General features: G+C 38.9%; 1 protein-coding gene across 5 annotated transcripts; it reads right to left on the bottom strand.

The window, feature by feature from the left end:
* Nucleotides 1–89: 89 nt before the first annotated feature.
* Nucleotides 90–24,310, bottom strand: LOC131470453 (caldesmon-like). Of its 5 annotated transcripts, none has more exons than XR_009241888.1 (18): nucleotides 24,261–24,310; nucleotides 16,133–16,228; nucleotides 12,745–12,870; nucleotides 11,406–11,724; nucleotides 11,290–11,331; nucleotides 10,362–11,180; nucleotides 10,198–10,233; nucleotides 10,015–10,082; nucleotides 9,267–9,507; nucleotides 9,009–9,137; nucleotides 7,633–7,676; nucleotides 7,445–7,523; nucleotides 6,728–6,859; nucleotides 6,424–6,612; nucleotides 5,021–5,092; nucleotides 4,908–4,932; nucleotides 3,472–3,508; nucleotides 90–1,289 (listed from the first exon to the last, which is right to left on the bottom strand). XR_009241888.1 is itself a non-coding variant. In XM_058646292.1 (17 exons), the coding sequence occupies exons 2-17, from the start codon at nucleotides 16,204–16,206 to the stop codon at nucleotides 1,276–1,278; spliced, it is 2,421 nt and encodes an 806-aa protein (XP_058502275.1). In that variant the 5' UTR covers nucleotides 16,207–16,228; nucleotides 24,261–24,310; the 3' UTR covers nucleotides 90–1,275. The 5 variants fall into 5 exon arrangements, 3 of the variants coding, with proteins under 3 accessions (XP_058502275.1, XP_058502272.1, XP_058502273.1); XR_009241887.1 differs by having other exon boundaries at nucleotides 90–1,292; XM_058646292.1 differs by lacking the exon at nucleotides 4,908–4,932.
* Between the last annotated feature and the right edge of the window lie 165 nt (nucleotides 24,311–24,475).

Here is a 24,475-nt window from a genome sequence, read left to right on the forward strand (position 1 = left end):
CTCAGGTTTCAACACTCCATCATTTCACAGTATTCCACAGTATGTAAAAAAATAAAGTCAAGGAAACTCTAACACAAACTTTTTCTTCATTTTCTTTTTTTTTTAATTGCAGAAGCAAGCACAATAATAATAATAATAATAACAATATTGTCAAGCATTCAAACCAACACATATAATGAAAGACTGACAATACATTAAGTCAGGAGTCAACTCATGCACACTGAAAACACCAGGCTGACATTTTAAGTTATTATCGTCAGGAATTATTTATTACTAATGGAATGCAAATAAACTGCAGTTGTAGTGGTGTGTAATTTGATGATCGATGAGTAAGACATTCACCTGTTACTTGTGTGTGATTTACTCCACTTTTCTGTGTCCTTACATTACATAACAATGTCATTTATTTTGTATCTTGTATTTCTTTTTACAAACGTTTGACCCATCAGTTGTAGGTCAGCATTGTAGGTTTCAAGGTTTCAAATAATCGTGATAATGACATGAATCTCTGCAACTGTTTTGGTCAGTAATTGTCACTATGTTTTAAAGGTCCACCCTGATGGTGGCGCCAGAGGAAAACACCAGGATCATCAAAGTCAGTAGGCTTCATCCTCTGGGAACTATGAATTATCTGCACAAACTCCCACGACAAGCCATTCAGTAGATTCAGTTTGTTTTTTAACGATAAATCTATTATGCATTGGTAAATTATCTAAAAACAACTCAAGTCATTTTTAAGGATTGTGTGATTGGCCAGGAAGAGGCAACAGCAAAGTTATTCTTATTAATGAGTACTAACAGATCTATAAAGCCACAGCAAAAGGTACCATTTATATTTATAAATCTTTGCTTAAGAATCCCTCATTAGAAAGTGTTACGTGTTAACTGAAAATATTTACAAGGCTTCTACTAAGTCAGACTATTTTGCTGACTTTTGTAATAACAGTCCTATTGAAAGTTGGAGAAAAATCAGGACTAATCAGACACAATCTACCCCATGAGCTGTCAATCATTGATTTCCTGGTTCTTAATATTTTTATGAATTAAAAAAAACAAAAAAAACAAGTCAAATCAGATAGATACACATGAATATATATTTTTTTTTACTGAAAATGCAGAAAAGTACATAAAGCCAGGGAGAAAAAAAACCCTCACTCGTCTCTTCCTCATTGTGGTGTGAGCTGCAGGCGTGCTGAGGGGAAATGGATGCACAAACAGTAGCACACGCTTGTGTTGGTTTCGGGGACTGTTTCATTTCAATGAGGATGTCAGTGGTTAGGGTCTTACACCTGCTGATAGAAAGAGATACAGCAAAGATTTATCAGTCCATCGTCCATGTGTGTGCTTGTTTTCATTATCTATAGAATCTTTTCTGGTATAAACATTGAACAGGGAACAAAACCTAATTTCTGAGGCTCTGGTTTAAGTTCGAATTTAAGATATGTCAGGATCAGATTAGGGTTTGCATGAACAAGTTTTGAGATGAGGCTTTAATGCAGTGTCCTGAGAAGAATAGCTATGCACACCTGTGTAGGCAGAACCTTTTTGAGAAACTTTATGTGGTTAGTATAAGGTTAGGGTTAAGTATTGACTGCATGAAGTCAATGCAGTGTCCTAAAAAAGAATAGCTGTGCAAACTTGTGTGTGTGTACTTGTATTTATATCTTTGTGAGGTCCAAAAAAACATACAAACCTAACTTTGTGAGGACATTTTGTCTGGGCACCACAACTTTAAAGTGCTTTTTCAGGTTTAAGACCTGGTTTTAGGGTTGGTGTTAGAATTGGGTTTAGGTTAGTGTAAGGGTTAAGCACTTAGTTGTGAAGGTTTAGGTTAGGGTAATGAGCTAGGGAATGCATTATGTCTATGTCTTCACTAAGATAGAAAAACATGTTTTTATATCTGCGTGTGTGCTTGTGTGTCACAGCCCTCCTGTTGCTGACATGTCATTGTGTGATTGAAAGCTGTAACTCTGTCATTTGCCCTTTACTTCATCGTTCAGGTCTATTTCTGATGAAGAAGCAAGGAGGCTTGGTTATTTAGGATCAGGTCTGACACTTGACAAACACTTTTCCACTCCTATTGTTCACATTGTGGCTGAAGCAGGCGGGCGTGAAGTCAGAGGGAATGTGACTTTTGATCTCAAGGAAGAATAACAGCTTTTCTGCACCAACATCTGTGAATTTCAACATATTTTTGTATGGTGAAGCTATTCTTCTGGGCTGTGGGTAATAATGGTAGGTCTTTATCTTTACCACTGAGTGAATAAGCCCCCCTGGTAGATCCAGATTTGCTGCTTAAACTGTGAGTAATCCTCCCCAGCATTCAGCTGTAATGTGAAAATCAAGCAGCTGCAGTGTGGTATGCCTCACAGCTCACTGACACTGGGCAGCCCAGGTGCCACTGGGTGAACAGTGCAAGGCAAAGTCACGACAGCAATCTCAGGAGTCTGAAGTGATACTGAGAAACAAGGTCAGGGCGAGGGTGTTTTTTTTTTTTTTTTTTAAATATAGACCATAGTGCCACAGTGCTGAGTCCCTGCCCAAAAATCTCCCGCAGCAGATTTGATTTACAGCGAGCAGCTACTTTGGCACAAAGGAACGCTGGTGGGTTGTAGTTATGAGTCCACAGAGAGCTGTAAATCTGTCTCGCCATGTTTCCCTCACCCCGGCAATAGTTTGAAGGACAGAGATGACACTACTAAATTCTATGCCCACCCCCCAGGACATATCAGGACAAACCCTGGTTTAACTTGTAGCATGTAAACATTTATTGTCAAAGGTGGATGAAGTATTTAGGTTCTGTAAGTCAGTCAGTGGTTTTCTTCTCCACAGCCCAAAACAATGTAGAGGTTAATTAAACACTCCAAATTGCCCGTAGGTGTGAATGTGAGAGTGAATGATTGTTCGTCTCTGTGTGTTGGCTCTGCAATGGACTGTTTCCCCCCGCCCTCCGCCCTGTGTCAGCTGGGATTGGCTCCAGTGACCTGCGACCCTCATTTGGAGAATTAAGTGGTAGACAATGGATGGATGATAGTCAGTGATTATCAAATGGGGGCCCAAGTTCCACATTGAAGTCTGTGGCACACTGCTTTCTCGGGAGGAAATTTTGTTATGCTTGCATAATAACAATAAAGAATCTTGAATCTTGAATCTTGAATCTTAGGAATCCATAAAAAGTTTTCAAAGTTAAAATGATTGTGATTTTTTCTGTCATTATGCTGATATAATCTTAGACTTATGAAGCCTGAATATAACAGGTATAAATGAAGGTTTTTTGTAGACTACACTTGCACATTTCACTCTTATATTATTAGATATTTGCATGCAAAAGTTAAGTTGAATTTTTTGTACTGTGGCTGGTCAGGAGTATGCTAATTAAAAACTGTCTCAGTTTTAAGTCCCACAAATTGTAAATAGGTGTATTTAATTTCAGTATTTGAATAAATGTATGTGGTCTGTATTTAAACGTACCATTTGTGAAAAACTTGCTCTTCACTCCAACTGGCACCTGCAAACAAGAGGGCGTGAGAGAAAAACATGATGAAAAAAGAGGGGGAAATGTCAGCAAAACATACGGACAGTGTATTAAGTGATGCTGAAAGAAAACAGCCAATTGTGTTGAAACAAATGTGCTGAATATTATGGGATTCATTTTGAATTTAGGTGTGTGGACCTCAGTAAGAACACCTTGTGAATGGGAATACAAGATGAAAATCTTGATCTGTCTGCCGGACACAGTAACGCATTTATTATTACTTCACCCCACGGAGTGGGAGAGAAGCATTGTTGTATTGTTGTGGCTCTATGTGTCTGTCTGTCTGATTGTGTTTCCGCACTTGCACTTGCCAATATGACCAACAGAGGCCGACAGAGGCTTGTTGCGTGAATGAGGTGAAGTCTGCCATCTCTGATTGCCTTGTTTGTAGTGTATGAACCCCTCATGTGAAAAACACTTGATTCATTGAGGTAAACACATCAGTATTCACACATAACCACATGCACTTGACCATAATGTTCTCACTGCAATGCAGCTCGCATAATGTCAGGAAAAAGCTGTGCACAGAGCAGCCAAAATGTCCCGCAACAACAACGTATAAATCACACAGTTTGAAAGTAATCCATGTTCCAAAGGAACAAGCACATCAGGAGCCAAGGAAAACTATTTTTGTCCTCAAGGCCAGTCTGGGAACTGGGAAGAATCTAGATAATAAAGTTTATATTACAGTATGTTGATGAGTGGGGTATTAAAAATCCAATATTTCTAATTTAGTTCAGGCAACCTATTTTTGAAGAGCAATAACTATTGCAAACAGATAGATGAAAATTATTAGGATGAAGGACAGGGCTCTGAATGAAATGTTTTTATGTAAAAAAAATAAAAAATAAAAACCTTCCACAGTATTATTTAGAGAGAGAGAGAGAGAGAGACTCTACCTACAATATGTCATAGTAACAGTACAATATTATGTATAATTATATAATATTTAAATATAATTAACTCTTCTTCTTTAAACATCGGCATTTAAAGCTTTAAATCATTTTTAATCCACTGTTGATTACATGAATGTTTTCTTGAGAATAAATGAGGACCACACGGTTCACGGTCAGAACGCGGGCCTTTCTGCATGGAGTTTGCATGTTCTCCCTGTATGTGTGTGTAGGTTTTCTCCGGGTTCTCTGGTTCCTTCCCACAGTCCAAAAATTGGATGTTGGAAATTGACCATAGGATGGTTGTTTGTCTCTATGTGGCTCTGTGATGGCCTGGCGACCTGTCCAGCCTTTTCCCCAGTTAATAATTGCCTAAATTGATCAAATCTGAACTGACTGAACTAAGAAAAAAAAAGTCATTCATATGCAGTGTAAACATCAGTCACACCATGCCTGGTGGAGCATGCACTGAGTGTTACCTGCTTCTGCCAATTATTTGATAAACTGAATGGAACAAATAAACAGGATATGGTCATAATATCAGTCCTTTAATACACTGATTCATACGGTAGAGGAGGTGTGCATATGTTACCTTGGCAGGTGTACTGGTCTTCTTCGTTTCCCACATGCCACGCTTGTTTCCAACATCACCTGGTTTCATATCCTGTCACAAAAAAACAATAACCATGCATCTTTAATCCCACATGGTCCCAAGATATGTTAAGTGAAAACAAAAGTCAAAGTACTGCATTCTAAATAAAGTAAATTATTTAGCTTGCATTGAAAATGTGGTTAAAACAACAAGGGCTCCAACAAGATACAACTTTTTTTTTCTTGTTCCTGTAGTTTGAAAACCACTGATGTAAAAATGTGTGGTATGCTATTTTTACTAAACTCATCCTATTTGATGTGACATCTTCATCAGAAAAGTAAATCAAATGAAAACAGCCAAATAAAAATACTGTAAGTCAAATTATACTGGGCATTATTAAGTGATAATTCTTTCAAATATATATTGTAGCGGGATGCATGGTTGTACCTTTATCAGTCTGCAGAACGGACAGAAGAAGAGCAGCAAAAGTGTGAGTGAGAAAAGCTGAAAAATGAGTGCATTGGCAGGAAATAAAGGCAAAAAAGGATTAAAGAAAAGAACATACAGAGAAGAATACAGATATTTAGAGTCACAGACATGCACCAGGCTGCCGTGCAGCCTCATCCCATCAGGGGGTAGTGTTGATGCAAAAGTAAAGGCAAGGTCACAACCTCTGCTCTGGCCAAGACATTTCACACTAAAGATATCTCAGTCGTAATTGTCACTTTAGAACAATGTCACACTTCATCCAGCAATGCTACTGCTTATGGACATAGTGAGGTGTCTCCAGAAGACACGGTGGGATTAGCAGCTGGTGTCCTACTTTAAGAAAGGACACAGTGTCAACCGAGCAGCCAGCTATAAATAACCTCATGTGTTTTAACCGCACAATATCATAGTAAACTAACTATTATAGTTAAATGTACTTGTTTGTTTGTTTGGTCAGTGAAAAATGAGAAGGGACACGACCTCTTATCTTTGCCTGAAGGTCATTTTGATTATGGAGCCACAGAGAGACGAAAATACAATATATTGTATGCTTTGTAATACCATTCTACATCAGTTCTTTATTCTTCAATGGGTTTATGCTTTAATACAGCCTTTGGAGGGTTGTGGGATGGGAATGAAGACAGCGTCTGCTTTGTTTGTTTGTTTGTTTGTTTGTTTGTTTTTGCAGATGCTGTTAAGCAAACTGTCCATGTGGTGTCACTACACTCCAGACAGCAACACTGTCCACTCAGAGTTTAGATATAAAAGCTGCAGCCAACAAAAGACTGGCATGTTGATGTGCAAATGAGAACATTAACATGAACAGAATATCAAGGGATTACTGTATTACAGTGACATTGGTGTCGAATTCACAGTGGTTTGTGCGATGAAAGCAAGGATTTCTCAGGTCTTACTGCTGGCTTTGCTGAGGCTGGTGCTGCTGCTGCTGCTGGTGATGCTGGTGCAGCTGCAGGTGCAGGTGCAGTTGCAGGTGTAGGTGCTGCTGTTGCTGCTGGTGCAGGTGTTGTCTTCTCTGGCTCTGCAGGCTTTGTCATCCAGCTGTTAACACGTCCGGAAACGCTTCCTTTAATACCAGCCACATCCTGAGAAAAGAAAGACCTCAAATACTTAATCACATACCGTATCAGTAAACTCGTCTTATGGTTTTGTGTGTGTGTGTGTGTGTGTGTTTTTTTTTTTTTTTTTTTAAACCTTCACCTTATTGGCAGGAGCTGGACTTTCAGAGGTGCTGCTAATGTTGCCCTTCTCCCACATGCTCTTGATGCTGCGTGTGCCTCCAGTAGGAATGTCTGCCATTGGAGACTTGGGAGATTTGGGGTCTTTGTTTCCCTGTGGAGACAAAGAGCAGAGGAATTTCCCATCGAAACAATGTAATGGCACTTACTGTAGGTGCTTTATCTTATCTGGACTATTTCTATGTCATAATAAGTTTAAAAATACAACTTTGTTTTTCCTTTTATTTAATCCAAAAACCACATTGCTCCTCAGCTTTGTTGGTTCACTACTACAATTATCATTATTATTATTATTATTTTTATTATTGTTATTAGTAGTAGCAGTAGTCGTAGTAGTGGTAGTAATTCATTGTTCTTATGTTATTCGTTTTTACCTTTCACTAGAGGCCATGTACTTTTGAACTTGTCTGGTTTTAAGCAGTTTTGATTTGTATTTCTACTTCTTGTTAAGCACTTTGCATTTACCTTACTTTTAGTTTTTTGTCGATTTTGATTGTTAGACCAAGAGAAGTGCTGTATAAATCCAATGTTTTATTATTATTAGATACTTACATAAATTTGGCTGAATATACATTAGTACTCTAACGTGCGTATTTTGAGCGCTGGCTTTCATTTGTAATAAAGTTTACAGTATGTTGTTGTAACATTACTCTGAGTGAATAATGCTGGTAACTCTCACCTGGATGGCAGAAGTGTACTGTTCCAGTCTGTTGCCTATCTTGGAGACGATCGGAGTGTGAGACACTCTGGCTGCAGTGCTGCAAGAATGAACATTAATGTGGCTCATCAACATTCATCTGGTTCATTCAGTTATGTTGCCTTATTTTTTTACGGTACAACATAGCAAAATTATCTTTTGTGGCTCACCTTTTCAGGGCTGATTTGCTCAAGAATTCTGCCTTCTGCCCGATCTGTACGGAACAAAAGAGCACATTTAAAGTTAAACATTGCTCTGCATCTCCCTGAGATGCACACATAAAGTTGTACTTGGTCGAGTTGGACTATGCAAGAATACACACACACACATGCCCTAAACCTCCTCAGAAACAAGGTGCTCCCTTATTAGGACTACTGACAATGTCAGTGTTTATGCCAGAACAGTCCTAAAGAGGTAACAAACACACACACACAGCACAAACACACACTCTGCCTTATCTGAGTGAGGGACTGAGAAATTATGCTTTCCATACTTGAGTCGAAAAGACAAACATGTTCACACATTCCTCCAGAAATATTCCAGCAAGAAAATGCACCCGTCTTATTCCATTAGTGCCACATTTAAATACAGCCGACCAAAGGCATGTGCTTTACATTCTTCATCTCATCAGCATGTCAAAAATGTTAGGATCATCTGACAGGAAGACATTCAATCCAATCCAATCCAACTTTATTTATAAAGCACTTAAATAAATTAATAATGTTTGACCACTGAGGAAACAGAGAGTATCTGATAACATTTAGGAGATACACTTCTTTTCTTCTGATTGAAACCTGCCATATTAGCTAAGGCATGATTAAAATTCCACTTTCTCTGGAAAACTCCACAACAACACAGGATACAATTGTAAATGACAACATCTCAAATCTAATCTGGATTATGAGAGTGAACAGCACAAACATCCACAGCAACAAAGACTGAAGCTGGACGTCTCTGTTTCACAAATATTACACCTGCTTTACCTGGAATGACTGGAAAAACTGAAATGGGAAACGTGTTGGAAATAAAAACACTAAATTATTATGAAATGTTGTTCTGACAGTGCCAAAAACTAGGCTGAAGCTCTGAGAGGACTGGGCTTTCATGGCCATGAAATGAGTTGCCTATTAACATTAGACCGGCCCTGTTCACTTCCTGTTTTAAAAGCTTGTCTTAAGACACAGTTCTTCTCCTTGGCCTTTGACACAGTGTGAGCTGTTGGCTTTCTGCAGAACTGCTGTTTTTATAGCCCTGTGAATGTGAGATGTTGTATGTGGATCGGATTCGATTGTTGTGCTGATGTACTAAACCCACACTGTTAAATTGCTTTTTATAAACATGACAAATGCTATGTGCTTATAGGGAAGACGACCAAGAAATATATGATGCACGTCCAACATTGAAATCTAATGTTCTGGAGTCGTTTCGGGAAATATCACAACAAGCTTCACAAACAAAAATCCAAATGTTTGACCTGTAAAGGAAATATTTAAGACAGAAAGTTAGACATTATGCTATTTTTCTTTACTGCGATGGAAAAGGTCACCTTGGAGGAGCCTTTGGGTGATACGGTGAAGGCAGGTTGTTTCGTGGTGTCTTCCTCTTGCAGTTTCTTTTTCTCTGCAGCCTCCGCCCTCCTCTTCTCTATCTCCTCCTTCATCCTCTTCCTCTCCTCCTGTGACAAAAGCAACAGTGAAATAGTTGTTACTGCCTCCAAACAGATTGTTAAAACAGTGAGACCCACTCTCTGATTCATGAACACACAACAGAACTGGTTTACTGAATTCCTGGAGTCCATCCTCACCTGTTCTTTGACTTTCTTGTCCTCCAGCTCCTGCTTCTTCTGTCTCTCCTCCTCCTCCAGGATCTTCCTCCTCTCCTCTCTCTTCCTCTTCAGCCCCTCCAGCTCAGCCTCAGCATCATGCTGCTTCTGCTTCATCTTCTCAATCTCTTCACTGTCTGCATTGTTTCGCCGACGCTTCAGCTCCTGCAATTTACGCTCGGCCTCCTGTCCCTCCGCATCATCTGCCTTAGTGGACGCAACGCTGTCCATGACATATGCATGTTATTATGTTTATGTCCATTTTTGAATATATTGATAAACACATTAACATTCAATGATTTTTCTCTAAGTTACTATCATAAAATGTGGTTGTTTCTTCTGATCCCATGAGAAATATTGTTTTCATATAATGTAAATTATAGTTTATTATAATATAATATTTTGCTCATGTATTTTGGTTTCCTTGCAGGTCCATCTGCTCTTTTGTCTTTTTGTTTGCCATATATCTAGCACATCTTACTTCTGACACATCATTTATTTTAGATCTACCTATTTTCCTGATGAATGTTTAGTAACAAAATATCACAAATAAATGCATCAATACAAATAAGACAGTATGCAGGAGTCTCTGTTTGCAGCTACCACTGAATTAAGTTGTTAGGTGCTTTAAAGGTATTATTTAGGTGAAGTCTGTTATACTGATATAAATCTTTTCAACTTTAGCTCCAGTGAAAACAGAAATGACTTATTACTAATAAGAAATATTTACCTTGTTGTCTTCTCTATTTTCTTAAGTTTGTTCTCAAGCAAGGCTCCATTTTGTTTGGCTGGTTCATTCTTAGACAAAAACAGAAAGACAAACACTTTAATGTTGTTAGCCGTAATAGCTAACAACATAGCTAACAACTGGTTAGCAAGCTGTTAGCTATAGGCTAGAGGTTGTTGCTTTTACCTTTTCTTTGAATCCAAATCTTTTTTGCTTTTCCTCCTTAAAACAAAAAAGGACAAAATGAATCAAAATAATTAAAAAACTAACTATTATAATTGGAAAAATTATGAAAGTGAATTTAAAAGAAAGAAAAACACTGTCACTGGTGAAAAGTCTCACATCAATACCTCATCTTTCTTCTTTTTTTCTTCCATATCTCTCTTTTTGCGCTTTTCCTCTTCCTCTTTTTTCTTTTTCTCTTCAGCCTCTTTTTTCCGCTTGTCCTCCTCCTCCCTCTTCTTTTCCTCCATTTCCTTTTTCCGTCTCTCCTCCTCTTTCTTTTTCTTTTCCTCCAGCTCTTTCTTCCTTTTGTTCTCTTCTTCTTCCTTTTTCTTTTTCTCCTCCATTTGTCGTTTCTGTTTTTCCTCCTCTTCTTTCCTCTTTTTTTCCTCCATCTCTTTTTTTAATCTTTCCTCCTCCTCTTTTTTCAGTCGCTCCTCCAATTCCCTTTTCTGTTTTTCTCCTTCCTCTTTCTTCTTTTGTTCTTCCATCTCCTTCTTTCGCTTTTCCTCCTCTTCCTTTTTCAGTTGCTCCTCTAATTCATTTTGCTGTTTTTCTTCCTCCTCTTTCCTCTGTGCCTCCTCCATCTCCCTTTTCTGTTTTTCCTCCTCCTCTTTTTTATCTTTCTCCTCTTCCTCCTTCACCAGTCTCTCTTCCAGTAGTTTTTGTTCCTCTTCCTCTTGTCCCTTCTTCTTTCTTTCCTCCTCCTCCTCCTTCAGCTGTCTTTCTTCTTCCTCTCTCTTCAGCTTTTCCTCCATTTCCACTTTTTGCCGCTCCACCTCTTCTATCCTCTGCTTTTCTTCCAATTCTTTTTGCTGTCTCTCTTTGTCTTCTTCTTTCCTCTTCCTCTCTTCTTTGTCCTCATCAAAATCAGGAACAGCTTTCTCACGAGCATCTGGTTGACCTTGATCACCATCTTCTTCTGTCACTGCAGCTTCAGTCTCCTCCTGTAACAGAACGTTTCTATTACATTTTAAATTCTTTTTTTATATATACATATATATATAATTTTCTTGAGGACAACTTTAGGAGGAAAGCTCAAATGAGAAACCATACCTCATTTGTTGTGGTTGGTGGTGTTGAATCTTCAACAGATTCCTGTAAAAACAAAGCAAACTCACTTTTCTGTACATATTTTACCTTCAGAAAGAACTCCTACTTTCTCCTCTTACCTGCTTATCCTCCTCCTCGTTCCAGGTCTTCATGTCAGCCTCTGCCACCTCCTTCTGGACAGATGTCTCCTCCTTCTTCTCCTCATCTTCTTCCGAATGCTGCTCCTTGTTGCAGCTGATGGAGGACTGCTCCTCCAGTGCACTGTCTGTGCTATCGCTGGTGGGGTCAAGCTCCTTCTGTCTCTCCAGAGCCTCCTGCATTCTCTTCTGCCTCCGCTCCTCTCTCTTGGCCAGGCGATCCAACAAAGCCTGGTCATCATCATCTGCACCTTCAGCACTGGTGGTGATGGTGGCAGTGGAGGACTCGGTCTCTGTGACACTGTAAATGCACGAAAATACATAAAGAGGTAAGGTCTGAAATTCATGTCTGTTACAATCAGGGTTCTTGTTTGATCAAGTGTTATAAACCAACATCAGGCTGAACAGGAGACACATATCATTTGAGGCAGGTCCTAATGTTAAACCTGGAAATGACCGTCCTCAAAACCAAGACTAATACAAACAGAAGGTTTAGGTAAAATGGTGTAAAAACAACAAGCTTGTTCGTGTGAAATTAAAAGAGTAAAATGAGGAGAAACACCCACACTAGTTGTGAGTTTCACTCTTTAAAGAATATTATTGTGATGTACAGGAGACAAGAGAATATAAATGAGATGTTCCATTACACCCAAACAAAAGGGATTTATTATCATTTCTACAACAAACACAGGAAAGTTTGAATTGTCAATTGAGATAATAAAATCAACGCATAATATGTCAATATACTACATTTAGTTGGTGCACAGAGAATCTGAAGGTCTATTAAATTGTGGGTCGTCATTTTAATTTTTTTTTTTTATGTTCTCTTTACTCACATAAAAAAGAGAAATGATTCCAGTACTGTACTATGAGGTAACCAATCTAGAGGTTTTACGCTCTGGTTTTCTTCCTTTAAATAGCTGTTGGAACTAATTTGTTTAGTGGTTCCAGGCTTATACAAAGTACAGTTTAAAGTGTTGCCAAAGATTTATTCAATTGTGCTGTCGTGGGGAGGTTTTTAGAGAGCTTTTATTTCTTTATCTCATGTTTAGATTTGTTAGTGCTCTTCAACTCTCTCCACCCTCTCTCTTTCAGTCAGTCCTGCTGATTGCTCCTGCTCAAAATGATTTATCTACATCCAGATGCAGCACAAGAGTCATGTGCTACACATGACCCTGTCAAAGTTCCACAACCAATAGAAGGTATGATGTTGCCAAATACAATAACTTCACTGTGGATGAGTTCAGAACATCTCCAGTGGAAGGTTTCTGTTTTTGCCACATTATAGTACATGGTTCTCATCTGCTCATCCATATTGTACCTGTTGGTGTTGATTACATTAGTGGTACCAGGCTCCTCCAAGTCCTTCATCTTCTTTCGCTCCTCCCTCGCACGTCGCCTTAGCTCCCGCGCTTCCTCCTCATCATCATCGTTGGTGTAACCCGGTCTGAACCATCACACACATACACATTCACATCAAATCCTAATGTGGGTTGCTGAAGTATTAAATATATATCTGACATTCCACAATGGTATGTTTACGGAAAAGACAGAAGAAAGTAAATGTCGTCAGCAGTTATACTTCTCCTCGTGTTGATCTGACCTCTAAATGTCGGGTTGATATCCGCGTGAGTATGAAACAGGAAACACTCAAAATAATTGACAGTGAGCAAGTTAATGAGTGTCCTTCCTTCTACATATGTGACCCAGACATCACAACACCAGTTCAATGTTCACCCAAACATTCAAACATTGCATTCGTCACATGTGAATGACAAACTCCAGAAACATTCTGGACCCAATTTTCTGGACATCGTCCACATTTCATGTCTGAAAAAGGCTTCAGGTTCATTGTCTTTCATGTCAAAACTATAGAGATTCAAGTGTGTTGTGCTCGTCGAGGCTAATGTAGCCTTCAGCTATTAGCCTCCTTAGCCATTCATCATTCTAATTGTTTGAGTGGCATCACTTAAGAAATACATATTTCTGGCAAGAACAGTTCCCAACTGAGCTTCTAAATGTTGTGGCACTTCCACAGAAGCAACAGTGACACTGTGATACAAAGTAAATGGAGCAAAAAACAAAGATGCCTTGTTGGCTACCATGAAAACACAGTGAAAACACAGTGAAAACACAGTGAAAACCTTTTTTCATGTGGACATGGATGCATCTCAAAGGCTCTCAAGAGGCTAAAGGATTATTTTTTTTTTTTTAATGTATATTTACATATGTATATTTATATTTACATTTATACTTATATTTATATATATATATGTAAATAACTTCATACTTGCACTACTTACTTGTATATTGTTTGTTTGTTTTTATCTATTGTTGAGCTGCTGTAACGCCGTTTTCTCTCCACTGTGAGATAAATAAAGCTATCTTATCTTATTCTTAATCATCAGACGAAAGGCAAAACTACAAGCATTAACTTGCTTAACAAAGGTATCGTGACCACCTCAAATCGGTCTCCGGACCCTTTGAGGCATCTTAACCCCCAGGTTGAGAATCACTGATTTAAGACAGACAATTTCTAGCTGACATTTAAAGGTATAATTGAGACTGGAAGCTGGAACAGAGGGAAAACTAGAACTGAGAAATAATAGGAAACACACACTCTAAGTGTGTCCAAGATCCAAATGTTGCATAGAGTTCTCCACGAGAATTACTCCCTTGGAACAAAAACCACCAGAGACAATAGTGGCAGGGGAAAAGGATGGAATGAGAGAAAGATGATTAGATAAGAAATTGTTTTAGTATCCAAACATTACATTATGTTTAGTTAGCATAACCATTACACTCCTGTCTCTCTTCCTGCCACTGACCTTTATCCAACTGTGAGTACATTCACAGGGAGACTCTCAAGCGTGCCAGGCTGTATCTTTCCAAGCATTACCAGACTTTATGAGGCGAGGAGAAAGCTTGAAATGGCCCATTGATAGCGCGTGGGTATTATTTCCCTCTGCTCATCTCAAATCCGCTGCACAATGATTTACAGATGTGAGAGGAAGAGGTGGATGTGAACCATACAAATCCTTTCAGTCTTTAAAAACAAAAACAAAGACCCGAAGGAGGCAGAAATCCAACAAATCCTCAGGCAAAGGTTCCACTAAATGGCACAGTTTGCCTCAAGTAATCACAGAGGAAGTAATTCAATTAAGTATCACTCCACCCAAAGCTAGATGCCTCCTGTGAGACTGCTGTTAAAGTTTTACTGTTACATTTCCAGATGAGCAACCCAAGGGATGTAAACAGAGAGGAATATGATGAGGGCTTCTTGTAGAAAAGGAAAACAAAATACAGCAGCAACTAAAAAAAAAAACAACAGCCTCTCAAAATGGAAAGAAACAAAGAGAAGGCTTTGTTGTGCTTAAAAAAGAAGAAGAGATCAAAACATTCCAGTGTGCAGTATTTCCTCTGGAGCAGAGAATCTTGAGGGTGGTGAGAGGCAGGCTGGTTTAGCAGGACTGTGAGAAAAGCTTTTTCTTTCACTGACACTCTGAAAGGACATCTCAGCTGACATCTGACATGACATCAGAGGACAGTGTCCCTATCATGTCCACAGGTGCAAAGGTTCTCTTTTTAAAAAAAAAAAGAAAGAAAAAGAGTAATTCACAATAAGAGCAGGAGGAAATATGTGCATTTTTCTGATTAGATTTACTGCCATTTGTGTAACACCTGGTTTTAATTTAAATACACAAAACCGCTATTTACAAGAGATAATTAGAATTAACTTAATTTTAGGCATGTGTTACTGTTTCTGTTACTGGGTTCTTGTAAGAAGAAAAACGTGGTGCAGTTGACTGACTTGGGTTAAGGTCCTTTTAATGTCCCAACTTCCCAAGGTGAACACAGTGAAAAAATATTTACAGATAGAAAAAATAGGAAAAAATACTCAACAAATCGATTTACAAAAACATATCTATATAAAAGCAAGTAATGAACATGTCTCTCTTGTGAAACAGACCTGTCTCTTTTTACCTGTATAAATAAAGTTTAAATAAAAGTGTTACTTAATACTAAACTAAACAGGTGTAAAATGTTTGGTTCATATATTGTTTCTAGTAGCTCTTTAACCATCTTTTGACAAAATTTTACCTTCAGATAAAGAGATTGTCTTAATTTGGCTGCATGTCTTTCTTTCTAGAATATCCTATAACTATTGTGATATTAACGTGAGAACAGAGTGTGGGGGGAGACGACAGAGAGCAAGAGACAAAGGCACACACAGCACAGCTCTCTGACTCCTTAACAGGAAAAAAAGACAGTTAAGCTCATTAAGCTGTCTGTCATAATGTGGACACTGTCCACTCGTGTCTACTCTATTCTGCTGGTCCCTGTGGATCTGCTCAGCTTTCATGAAAAAGTGCAGACACACAGCAGATCACTGAACATCTGTCTATATAAAACTCTGCACAGATAATCCAAGAATCGGTCAAAAATAACTTAAACTGGCTGAGGTCCCTGTGAGCAACTGCTGTGTATTTACTGGCAACAACTGCAGATCCTGTTTATAAATGAATGAGACCTGAATGACAGTGAAAACTGTGATAAAACCATTACTCTGTCATTGAAAATGATTTGTAGAAACTCCGCATTTAGCCTTTTTGTCAATAGTCGTCAATAGTGTGTGACAGTGTGGATTCCCATGTTCTTGTTCATTGGCACGTGTTCATACGTCCATAATATGTAAAGTATTCACTTACTTGTCAGCCTCGAGGCGCATCTGCTCTCTCCTCTGCCTCCTCAGCTCCATACGTCGGTCAAAGTCATCATCCATGATGCCCAATAGATTCTCTTCACTGAAAGATACAAGGGTGATCATTTAGTGGTTTCCAAATCAGTTCTTCAACATGTCAGCGCCGCATTGCTCGGAAGTAGGTTCTTGGACAATGCACAGTTGGATTTACAACCACATGTAGGCTGAGCCTCATTTCACCATCATGATGATGGCACACCATATTTGGGATGTTTGATGTGAAGAAACAAACCCCCACAGTGCGTGAAAGGAGTCCAATCACTCCAGACACTTGAGAGTACAGAGAATCACTGAGAACAGTTTCATGACATGTGTGTAAAAAAAAAAAAGAAGAAGTAAAAGACAGAAGTAAAAGACAGTGTCTGTCAGTTTACACTACCTGAACAGTAGCAGAAGTTTAGACCATGAACAGCAGTGTCTCCCCTCTGCTCATACATCAACTTTAACAGTCTGGTTTATATCTCAGCCTCTCCACAGCACAGAGAATTCCTGCTTGTTCCTTCAGTAGCTTTTAACTATACCAGAAAAGGCAAAGCCTGCCTCTCTGCTCCGCTCTTGTTCTCTCACATCCTCCTCCTCCTCCTGCTCTTCATCCTGACCGCTCTTTCCCTCATATCCTCCTGTCTCCTCCTTGATCACTGAGTTTATAAACTTCATTCTTAAATTGTGCCTGGTGAAATTACTTTCTTCTCTTTCAAATGAAGCTGAAAACATCGGAAGTTGTCGTGTCACTACTTTCTTTTACTCTCTAGAGGTCACTTTGAAAATTAGCTTCAGGAACCCACTGTGCAATCTTTCGTTCATCTTTAACAAAGCAAAACAAAAAGCAACTTGTCGTTTCAGGTTTGTTCTTTCCAAAACTATTAATTGTAAGAAATGCCGAGGGTGTTGCCTGCAAGAAAATCATCTGGTTATCTTTTAGAATTTATAAATGTATTGATTGTCTTCATGAACTGAAGGATTTGTTACATTTTTATTTAAAATCTGATTACTCTCATGTGAATGTTGGTTGGTATAACTTATTGGGAATGTATTTATCTGCATCTGTCTTGAATTTGTCCCACAATTATCAATTCATGGTCAGTAAACTGTGTCTTTTTTCTCTTTTAGAAATTGGCTTACACACTTTCTGCCCAGCAGCAGATAAAATAAATAGATAACAGCAGCGCAGACTTCTCTGTGTCATATACAGTTACAAATTTGGTCTACCAGCTTCTCTAAAAGTAAAAAATAATTCATACATAATAAGAAAAAGTCTAGAGAAACTTGTACTTTTTTCGGTGAGTATTATTCTGGATTCTCGGAAGAAGAAGTATCAATGTGTACACTTGAGTCAACAAAAAACTGTGCAGTTACTTGCGCCTGCTGTTACTATGGCGACCCCTCAACTGAACATATTTTCTGTCATGAACATTTTTTCAGCTGCAGACTCTGTACTATACACACAGTTTGGAAATGCAAAGGAAGTGCAATGGAACTGAAAATTATAATTCTCTGCCTCTTGATTTTGGCAACATAACAAAGAGTTCTGGGTGAGCTCACACAGACACTTAACATTCTGTTTACATCACGCGCCACTGTGTATATTTTCTCCCTTTACATTGAGGTGACACACCTGCAGTGTGTTTACGCAACAAGCACTAAAAAAGCAGTCGAGCACATTATCGTTGTCCATTCTCGGCCGCATGAGATTATGTTGCTTTAATGTAGCTGTGAATGTAAACTGTGTACTTTTACATTATAGTGTTAGGAGCCATTTATTAAACAAATGGGTTGAAGTCAAGTGTCCCCACGATCTATACAAGGAGATACACACAAACACTTTCTGTCAATAACCATAATTCAACAGCTAGTTATAGAATAAATGTCTGTGTGGATTAACAAGAGGGCAGTTTTCATGAATTTATCCATTTACTGCACTGAGGGTGAAGTCATTAACACACACTGTACTCTGTAGGTTCAAACTGTTAAAAAACAATGCATGGAAACATGTACAGGATCTGTACTAAGTATACTACAAATACTGTTGTCTAACACTGCCTCGCTCCCTGTTCTACTATGGGAACACAGGAGAAACTTGAACTGAGTAGAGCAACAGACAAAAACCCACTGACCTGCAGACTCACAGCTTACAAACATGCCAGAGTTGTGATCCAGATCTGTGTGGATCCGCTAGGATCCAGTTAAACAAATCACAACCCTGTAGGCTGTGGAATTACATGGTTTCCATGACTTCAGAGGACATTATATTGACTTACACTAACCTTAACTTAACCCTAACCTCATCCTAACCATGCATGTTTTCATCTCAAAATGTAATAATTGACATTACAGGGACTTGCTTTTTGTCCCCACAAGGAGAACAAGACCCCATAATGTGACTGTATAAACAGATTTAGGTCCCTGCAACATGAGTAATACCTAAAGCACACACACACACTCATCACCATGCAAGGGATTTGTATGGACTGGAAGTGGTTTGCTTGGATGAAATAATCCAAAAATACAATATGTTCTTGCTCTCTTTCTCTCCCTCATGTGAAAGGAACCCACACTAGATTAGAATGAATTCTATTCATACATCTGTAACTGTTAAGCAAGAAGAATCAGTTAACTGATTCTTCTTGCTGTACAGCAGAGTGAGTGAGTTAGATACGCTAACTCACTCTGCTCTGTTTGAAACAAAGCGAGTAAACCCAGCTGTGACGAGGAAGCAGTGGTTTTCTGCTGAGATGTAAACTGGCTAGAAGCAGTGGGATTATGTCAGTGGTTTAAATATGACGTTTGCATTTCGGCTACTTCTCTCTAAGCAAAATACAGAAGTCTACTCTGAGAGTTTGAGAGCTAAGGGTTCATGGAGGACTTCCTCACGTATCACAAATGAAGTGAAGTTTGCACAGAACATATAATTTGCATTAAAAATGTTTGCACTACTGAAAAATGTGGTTTTATTGAAAAGCAGTTAAAGTTACAGTAGGCAATAGCTTACAGTAGGTGTAATGCAAGAGCCCTATTCTAAGGCTACAGAATAGGGCTTGCTGATGAAAGAGTTGGATGAAATTAAATTCACTGTCATGTCTGGGCTTCACAGTTGGAGCCAGACACGAACAAAAAGTCTTTTTTATCTTAATAAACTTCAGCATGTAACACATTGCTCTGCACCATGCTGTTGTTTGCCAAGAAACACAACACAAAACTGCACATGAAATCCTAAAGTATGCTTATTGCCACCAACCTAAACAATAATATGTGATTTTGATTTTGCAGGGCTGACTTCATCATTTCATTCATTCACCCTTTCACTCTCACATGTGTACTTCACAGCTATGTGCTGTACTCCCCCCCCCCCCCCCCCCCCCCCCCCACACACACACATTTATCATACCCATTCACACACTGCAGGCACAGATGTCAGGAGCAACTTGTGTCTCGAGTGTCTTGCCCAGGGACACATCAGCTTGTAGACTTGCGTAATTGGGGATTAATCCCACAACCTTCCACCTTAAAGATGCTCCGCACAAGGCCGCCCCAAATTGAGACCTGATGTGAGATGAACGGACAAAGATCTAACACTGACCTGTTTGGAACTAACTAAAAACTGGTAAATTAACAGTGAGCTCACACTTAAGTGTTTTGTTTCTCAATCCAAGCATTTAGCATTAGTAATCCTGAAGTGGCCTTATAAGACATTAGTGCTTGGTATGTATAAGCTAAAAGACTTCCACTAAAAGCCTCATAATTACACCAATTGCATGTCTCTCCTTTCTGTTTCCATTCATCCCTGTACTGTGTACATGCCGTGTGCTATTTGTATATCGCCTGGCTTTGTTATTACTGGCTTGGTTAAGGCGTCTTTATAGCGGGTCTGCCAATGTATTCAAAAGACATCAAAGGAAGGCAGAAGAAAACATTTTAACTGTACTGAGTGATTTTTTTTGGTTTGGCAAAGTTAAATCAGACCTCACATCTTCATTTAGGAAAGACACGGCAGGCAGCTGGAGATCGCTGATAGTCTGTACTGTGCTGCGTCTCGTTAATCAGTCGAGTTTAACATGTGGGTTTGTGGCAAAACAAAAGTTTTTTTTGTAATTTATAACGGTGTTTGATGCAGATAATGTGCATGTGGGAAGGCAGCTAGAAGTGTGTAGAAAGAAAAAAAAAGCAAGGCACACATTATTATGCAATTTGCGGCAACCCTCTCCCGGATCTAACAGCCAGCAGTTTGACTCTGGAGGCTTCATGGCTGCTTCATAAAAAGCTTGATACGAAGGAGTTAGACGTGTCCGCCATCAAAAATGTTGGTATTGTGGCATTTCTTTGTATTTCTCTACCTTTGAGCGCTAAGACGGTTGACCACAGACACCAAAGAAACAGCCACGGGTGCAAAATTGTGCAAAACTATTTTGTCCGCAATCCTTTTCTGTGTGACCACAGTGGGAGCCAACTCATTTAAGTTCATGGCAGGATGTGAAGACAAACTACAAATTCTAACAGCTTTGTTTACCCAACAAAACAAATGCTCCAGTGATCTGGGTATGTTTAGTTCAAGTTTAACTTAACAGTATAATGAAATTCTGATTGTCTGCATCAACCAACAACATAGAACCACTGCAAATAAAAAGGATATAGTGGTCGTCAATTTGCACAATTTGAGTATTCGGATATTCCCAGATGTCACCTGCAACCAGGCAGCTGTCGATCACGCTGGTGTACAGATGAAACCCAACATATTGTCAAAAAACACGACATATTAAACTTTGAAAATTGCCTTTTTCCTTATTTATGTTTATCTTTCTCCATACCATGGCGAGCTGCATCTGTGACCGTGTTTGTTTTAGCCAAACTGCAAATGCCGGAAACAAATTTAGTGTCTGACCCTGAATTAAAACATCTTATAAACATTAGTATTCTGGCTACACCCAAACTCTGTGTGTGAGTGTTAGTGTTATACATTGTGGCAATTCTGTAATAGTTTAATTCACTTCCATATGATTTGTTTTAGAGTAGTTTTTCTTGTGCTTTGGCCGAAAATTCAACATGATTTTCCATTCAGTTTAAATCCACTAGAAAGAACATGGATCAACAAACACCCCGAGAGATTAATGTGACACATCCTCTCTGATTTGTAATCACAATCATTTTCTGTCAGATACTTTTTCATATGGTTCACTGGGTAATAAGAGGTGCTGTAATTATTAAATCTTTGCGGTTAATATGCTGTAGTTTTTATGTTGATAGATTAAGATTCAGAAGAGATCCCATGGTCGCTGCTGACTATGGCTGTAATTCAGGTATGTCTGCATCCCAGAGTTAGACAGGGTTCTTGTAAAAAGATAAAGAAAGTGCTTCCACACAGTTAGACGTAAACAGATGCCAGAGAGGCGTTTGCAATCAATCAAGAAGCTGCAACTGCTTACTCCACATGACCAAACATGGTCACACACACATACAGTCCCCACCAGGATACAAATTCCATCCAGCCCTTCAGCCGCATCATACTGTAGTGTTGACCTTTCCTGTAACGCATTAAAATGTTTAGTTAAAATGAAGTTGCTCTGCAGCTGATAACTATCGACTGGTCAAGTCGGTCATCTCCTTACAGGGAAACACAGGACCCTCACACAGTCCTCTGCTGCTCAGCTTTGTTTTAACAAGCCAAAGGACATAAGGAAGACATCATCAGCTGACAGATAATCCTTAAACAACTGGCAATTGTGGTGTACTTGCCGTATAGTTCTTAATGAAAATGAAGTGGTCAATGAAACTTGAATAAAGTCTCGTGGTGACACGAGATAATCCACACTCAGAGCTACGTTACACTTTCCTCCTTTATAAAAGACTCAGTGGAGATACTGTAGATGCAGCTTTGAGCACTCCCTGTTTCACATCCCGTCAACTAACAACTCGGCCTCCTTTTAAGGAAGTACACAGCCAGTGTTAGTTGTCGTGTCCCAGCTTGGTCCAAGGCCGTGGACAGGGAGCATGGTTTACTCTAAGAAATACCTGCTATACAAAGAGGCAATCTAAGAATAACTTCTTTCCATTCTAATCGCCACAAATCAACGTTTCCATAGTGCTGACTGCAATACTAACTGTGGTAAAGGAAATAGAAATAATCCAATTATCAAATAATCCAAAATGCATCCAAATGTATCTGCTTAAACACAGAGAAATGTTAACCAGCTTTAATCAGCTGCTTTTGGAAATCCCAAAAACCCAGAGGTGACAGAGCCTTCACAGTGGCAGCTCCTCAGCTGTGGAATGCCCTGCCCTGACACATCAGTGCCCAGACTTTTTAAATCTTCTTTCTTTAAAATCCTACTTTTACTCCATGGTGTTTAAGTCAGCTTGAGCTGGACTCCCATTGTTTTTGTTTGTTTGCTTTTATGTGTTTGTTTTGCTCTGTATTGTTTTTAAATGTTTTATGCTTTCTAATTTTATTGATTTTTATTTTATTTATATCATTCTGTGCAGCACTTTTTTCAACCTCGGTTGTTTTTAAATGTGCTCTATAAATAAATCTGAGTCGAGAGTTATTTCCCCTTATGTCCACTGTCAGTGGATTCTATGGCAGAGTAATTATTGATGAGCAGCCAGTAACTTTCACCTCTACCTCTACTGTAATTTGCTCATGTGGAAAACCATTTCCTTTTGAATTCAAACTGTCCACTTACAGAGAAGCCAACCTTTCTCTCCCACTTTTTTTTTTTTTTTCACCAGCAAGGCTCATTTGTGCTCAGACTAAAACAGCAGCCAGCTAATTTGACATGTATTTATTTCTCACTTGGCAAAATTGATTCCCAACTTCTTTTTAATGACTTCCTTTACATTCAAACGGTTTAAAAAAGTATAATCCCACTCTCTGTAGTTACTGGCACCATTACTAGGTTCATTTGATGCAGCTATTTAGCCCTCGACAGTTATCTGTGCTTATTTCTGTGTTTTTGTGCATGCACACTGACGATTTAAAACTTTCACTTGATGCACAAATATTTCACTGTCGATGCACAGTTGTCTTCACTAGGATGATGCACAATAATGCAGAGGATGCTCTGGGTTTTGAGACTGACGAGACAAGCCTGCACAAACTCACACACTCCAGCCCACATGTGATTGTAGCCTTTATCTTTAATACCATCTAAGGAATAGGAGACTGACTTGGCAAGTCTGCAGCTGCAAACTGCGTTTTCCACAGCTCGTCCACTCGGGGCATCAGCAACAGAAACTAAATTCAAATTATAGCATTCACTCCTGAGTTTGACAGAGTGCTAAGCTTTGCGGGATGAGAAAAGAAGAGGAATTTGAGACTTTTAAAGCCACAGATTTGCAGAGTCACCGCAAACATTTTGTCTGTCATACCCTGTTTAAGCTCTACGTGTCCTACCTTACCAACATCATGGTATGAGGCAACATGCAAATAGGGTCTTTTGATTCCTCTGCACGAATATCCTTAATGAATATAAACTGTTTGAAGAGTTCAGCGACATTTATTGTTATGCAGATTTGACTGAGAACGTTTACCCAAAGTACATTTGAATACCCTTAATTGTGCTCTTTTATCAGAATGAGCAAAAGTCTTCCTACAGATTTTATTATACACTGTCCACATGTTGTGCGTCAGTTATCAGGACCCCTCTCAAACCAGAACAAACACTCCTACACTTGGTGACAGATTATAATTTATCACTCAGCAGTCATTTTAACTCTCTTAAAACAAAATACTCTTAAAGTTGTGTTTTTAATGAACATATCAATCAATTTTCCAAAAACACTCTTTAAGACAGGTGTATTAAGACTAAATCATGTAAAAAAAAAAAAAAGGAGATAGGTAGCTATACAGTACAATACATAATCCAGTGTAGTAAAATGTGTAAACTAGTTTTTACACTATAGATTAGCTGTCCTTAATATAATCCAGCTGTTAGGCTTGTAAATAAACCACAAACCTACTGTGATGTGTTAACACCAGCGACTGGTTTACAGTCTTTATCTGGCTCAGCTCTGATATCAAACCTCATACTTTCACCACATAAGTCACTCAATGCTGCGTAATAAGTCATCATCATAAGACTTACCAGGCCTGCAGACCAAAGTCAGTGTTCCTGCTTGAAATCAGGGCCGAGACGACGAGCAGACATTTATAGCTTGATCAGTGTGAAGAGCCCCGCCTGCTCAGACTGTAACTCAGTGATGTCCACTCACACTGGCCTGATGTGAGAGTGCACGCTCACATTAACACAACACATTATCAGTATAATGTGACTCTTAACAAGTTTCTGCAAAAAATGTT

The sequence above is a fragment of the Solea solea genome, chromosome 12 (genome assembly GCF_958295425.1).
Source record: "Solea solea chromosome 12, fSolSol10.1, whole genome shotgun sequence".
Classification (NCBI taxonomy): domain Eukaryota; kingdom Metazoa; phylum Chordata; class Actinopteri; order Pleuronectiformes; family Soleidae; genus Solea; species Solea solea.

Excerpts from the sequence above, each read along its gene's own strand:
- LOC131470453 (XM_058646289.1), bottom strand. The coding sequence starts at position 16,206 with ATGGATGATGACTTTGACCGACGTATGGAGCTGAGGAGGCAGAGGAGA. Across the intron at positions 7,524-7,632 it reads AGCAAATCAGCCCTGAAAAG|CACTGCAGCCAGAGTGTCTC; the intron begins GTGAGCCACAAA and ends TCATTCTTGCAG. Across the intron at positions 3,509-5,020 it reads AGACCAGTACACCTGCCAAG|GTGCCAGTTGGAGTGAAGAG; the intron begins GTAACATATGCA and ends TCTTGTTTGCAG.